We start from the raw sequence: 2,550 nt of genomic DNA, 5'->3' as shown, positions 1-2,550 counted from the left end.
GGTGCCGGGGTTACAGAAGCCGGCGGACACCAGTGAGGCTCCCACCCCACACAGGACTGCCATGGGGACCGCCGAGAGAAAACACCCCCAGCCCTGCTGCCAGCCCCACCTGGCTGCTAGGGACCGAGTATGCTGGGTTCACCTCCACAGAGAGGCAAAGGTCTCCAGGAACAGGTCGCCCAGGCTCTGGCGGAATGACCACGTGGGCCGCGCTGCGGATGGGCGCCCGGAGCTTCTCACACAGCTCGCCGTACTCTGTGGAGTTCAGCCTGCACGAGGAGGGGGCTGCTGGGCGAAGGCCACTGGACACAGGCCCCTCTGTAGGGCAGGACCCTATGCCCAGAACCCTGGGACAGGCATCAGGGAGGCCCAGGCTGCACCCCGAGGGCGACCGGGGTGCTCACAACCAAACAGAACATGGAGGCTCGGGCCTAGCCAAGCTGCCGACGAAAACGAGCAAAGACGGCCCTGAGCCCCGAGCCCCCACAGGACACAGGGAGGACTGCAGCTGAGGGAGGGGCCGGGCCCTGGCAGGTTCAGGACCAAGGAGGGTCCCGGCAGGCTGGCCATGGCCTCGGCAGTAAGGGAGGACCTCGGCTCCAGCCTCAGCTCCAGAGGTGCAGCCACCACGCTTCTGTCCTGTCCCACCCCAAACAGCCCAGAGGGCTCCCCTAGAAGTGGCAGAAGGCAGCTCAGAGGACAGCATGGACAAAGGAATTGGGGGTACTGTGGGGAAACAAGGGGAACGCGGCCAGGGAGGAGGCCAGGGGTGGGTTGCAGGGGCCTCCCAGGACCCAAAGACCAGACCCGGTGCCAGCTGGGCACAGGCCTCGGTGGACCCCGCCCCGCCCCGCCCCGCCCCCTACCGGATGTCGAAGGCCTCCACGGCAGGAATGGTGCTGGCCACGCGGATGGTGAGGAGCTGCACGGGCAGGTTCGAGTCCGGCGAGAGGTCGTGCTGCTGCGATTCCGTCACGGTCAGGTGCACGTCCTGCTGCTGGGCCACGTGCACACGGTACGTGGTCACCTTCATCACCCACGTGTCTGTCACGATCACACGGGCACCCGGGGCCCCTGTGGCGAACTTGTCGATCCGCCGGAACTCCGTGTTGACAGAGGAAGCGACAGCCTGCCAGCCCGACTGTGGGAGGGCATAGAGGGCCAGGGTGCGGGCCAGCGGGTGGCGGGCCCACCGGTCCCGGGACCAGTAGTAGATCAGGGTCCAGGAGATGGTGGGCAGCGTCACCGCCAGGAGGAGGAAGAGCTGCCAGGCCTCCGGGGCCTGGCCTGGGGAGTAGAGCCGCTTTTCCGAGGCTGCGAAGCACATGCCCACGTAGTAGCCTGCAGGGGACGGAGCGGCCTCAGGAGAGGTCGGACTGCCAGGCCCTCATCCTCCCCTGGTGGTGCCCACTGAGGGTCACCGTGCTGTCCCTTCACCTCCCAGGGGCCACTCCTCCCATCCCAGCCCTGGGCCCGGCCCTCTGCCCTGGTCAGTGCCCCAGGCTGAGTGGGTCTGACCCACCTCCACAGCTGGCCCAGCTCAGCCCTTGCCCACAGTAGTGACACCATAAGCAAGAGACAAGCGTTTTTAACTTGCCACTTTAGTTTTATGCGTGTGAGTAATGAAGAAAACTAGCAAAACCTAGGATGGCAAAAATAAATACAAGGATCTGGTGTCCCCCAACATGGAGCTGGCCACTGGCCCTCCCCTGGGCCTGCTGACCCTCCTGAGGAGCAGATCAGAGCATGGCCCGCCCTAGCTGGAATCTCACGTGCCAGACAGTAAGCAAAGGATGGGGGCACGCCACCACATGGGAGCCAGTGCCCCGCACAGGCGGGCCAGACTGGGGCCAATCTGCAGGTTGAAATGAATGAAGTAGATGGCGAAGGTGTGCAGTGGCTGGTTTGTGATTGCAAAATTAATAGTAAAGATTGGCTGTTGGTCAAGTCACTATATCTCAGGATAATCTGTTCTGTTGCAATAGATATCATGTCAATAAAGTTTCAAAGCTTTTGAAAGCGAATAAAATAAAAACAAAGCCCTGTGTCTGGCCACAAGATAGGCTTCACCCACATTTTGTAAGTTGCCAAGCAGGAGAGGGGTTTGGGTGAAGAGACGGGATATCAAGTACACAGCCCAGGGGATACAATCCATAGTGTCTTCACTGGGTGTGGCGCCAGGCAGGTGCTGGACTTACGGGGAAAACACTTCCTAAGTTACATAAATGTCCAGCCATAGGTTGTACGCTTGGGGCTAATCTTGTAAACCAACTGCAATTCAAAGATGAAAAGCTATGAAGACAGGCTCCACCAAGTCCCCAGGTGTGGCCTCCTGTGGTCACTCTGCCCCTAAGCTCTGGCTCCCACACGCAGCCCCCTGCACTCCCACGCCCACCAGGGCCGCTGCTTCCGGCTGCGAGCTGGCAACCCCTCCCTGGTCCAGGCTGCAGGCGCGGTGGGTCCAGCCCCTGCGGACCCAGCCCTGGGGTCTGCCCCGCCCCCCCTACCCTTCAGAGACCCTCTACCCAGAACCCCCACCCTTTCAGCCGG

The 2,550-nt window shown here is 62.1% G+C and overlaps 1 protein-coding gene across 1 annotated transcript in view; it reads right to left on the bottom strand.

Annotated features, from left to right (window-relative positions):
* LOC102428057 (histone RNA hairpin-binding protein) overlaps positions 1-1,178 on the bottom strand; it is a 14,754-nt gene extending 13,576 nt beyond the window's left edge. The window contains exon 1 of the mRNA XM_023748788.1: positions 867-1,178. Within this exon, the coding sequence (XP_023604556.1) occupies positions 867-1,033 (167 nt within the window). The 5' untranslated portion in view covers positions 1,034-1,178. The remainder of the gene's footprint in view (positions 1-866) is intronic.
* Between the last annotated feature and the right edge of the window lie 1,372 nt (positions 1,179-2,550).

Source organism: Myotis lucifugus, unplaced genomic scaffold (genome assembly GCF_000147115.1).
Source record: "Myotis lucifugus unplaced genomic scaffold, Myoluc2.0 scaffold_1809, whole genome shotgun sequence".
Classification (NCBI taxonomy): Eukaryota; Metazoa; Chordata; class Mammalia; order Chiroptera; family Vespertilionidae; genus Myotis; species Myotis lucifugus.
This window is presented reverse-complemented; position numbering and strand designations above follow the sequence as displayed.